The 1623-nt window shown below is 46.3% G+C and overlaps 1 protein-coding gene across 1 annotated transcript; it reads left to right on the forward strand.

Annotated features, from left to right (window-relative positions):
• Positions 1 to 467: 467 nt before the first annotated feature.
• SARC_14300 (hypothetical protein) lies at positions 468 to 1321 on the forward strand (the record flags this gene model as incomplete). Its single annotated transcript, XM_014291569.1, has 2 exons — positions 468 to 547; positions 1035 to 1321. Coding segments are annotated over 2 exons (367 nt in total), but the record flags the coding sequence as incomplete, so codon positions are not given.
• Positions 1322 to 1623: the final 302 nt, after the last annotated feature.

Genomic DNA, 1623 nt, shown 5'->3' on the forward strand with positions numbered 1-1623 from the left:
ACGCGTATTAAGAAATGTTATCTTGCCTTATGTATAAACACGCATGTATTCATGAATAATATACACTTAAATCACTCACTGCGATTGCACTTTGGAGAGCATTAGTACGTACATGGCTTGTTTTGAGGTGTGTTGGTCTTGTTTTCGCATCTATCGGTTAGTATACGAGGGTTGTGTGTTCATTTGCATGAGTGTGAGATACTGAAGCCTTTTTGCATGTATACGTTTTAATTCGGGGTCTGTGGGAACCAACCTTTTTATCTGGCCAGTCCGTTTCGAAATCACACAAAACGTATATCTCAGGTATTCACATAGACAGCGAACACACCCATAAGAATTTCGTCCCATTTGACAAGTGGGTCGTCTTATTAACAGTCGGAGGTGTTGGTATGCACACAAAACATACAAGAAAGAATTGCAACCGATCACAATACTGACATCGTATCGTCTGTTTTTTTGGATGTGACAGAATCTGCGGAATCCTTTGGGCACACTCAGAGTTGCCATCAAACGCGCGAAGATCAAAGCGCTCACCAACAGGCCTCAGGTTCGTCTATTCGGCTAAAAATACATATGTATATAGCTATATATAGATATGTATTTGGCTATAAACAAATAATAGATAACTACTCGTTGTATATGCTCAGAGAATAGGGTGTTTTTGTTTGGAATAGTGTTCTGACTCAGGTACAACCAATTGATGTGCAGCCGTTTGGTGTGTTGCTTGGTTTGGCCTGTTTTTCAACCACTGATACACTCGGCAATGCCCAAGTCAGCGGTGCTTCCTGCGCGTGTCTGTATTCCCATAGACTCAGTTCACGTGTGATGGGTGCGTGTCGCCAGACAAGCACTACTGCATCATCCAAGCACGAGGGCGTGTTCAAGAACACCCCCGCTTTACCATATTGAGCAGCTCATGTGGAGATGGTTATGCAAACATGCGTATACCATCCACGGGCATATACTCGCACACATCTCAACGTACGCACGTGGACATATACCACTTTAAACCCCGAGCCCTATCTCCCCGTTAGGTGGGTGTGCCAGACAAGCACTACTGCATCATCCAGCACGCGGGAGTGTTCAAGAAGACTCCCGCGGTCCCGTCCCTGACCCCAAAGTGGGAACTGGCCAACTTCGACTTCACCGTATTCGAACTGAGCACGAGTACCGTTGTGTACGTGTTTGTCGAGGGTACGGACAAGTTCATTGGCAGCTATATATTCAAGCTCAGCAGTCTGTGGGTTCACCGCGTGTACCAGACATGGGTGCCGTTGGTCAGGAAGAGCTCCAAGAAAATGTACAAGCTGGGTGGCGAGGTGGGTGGGCATAAGCGTATATTCCTCAATGTACGTGTGAAGGAGGTTGTATTGTACGTGGGTCGTTCACTGGGATATACGACACGATTTGTGAAGTTGTGTATTGTATGTGCATGCTGTTGAATGGGCCACACAAGTCAGTGTGTGAGTCGACATGGTCTACCAGACATAGGGGCCGCTAGTCAGATAGAGCTCCAGGAAGACTGACTGGGCGGCAAGGCGGGGGGCAGCCGATCATAGTCATTTAACACGACGAAGCATGTACCCTTTAAAGTAGACAATTTCTTCACATGTAGAATAGTTT

The sequence above is a fragment of the Sphaeroforma arctica genome (genome assembly GCF_001186125.1).
Source record: "Sphaeroforma arctica JP610 unplaced genomic scaffold supercont1.4423, whole genome shotgun sequence".
In the NCBI taxonomy this organism is placed as follows: Eukaryota; class Ichthyosporea; order Ichthyophonida; genus Sphaeroforma; species Sphaeroforma arctica.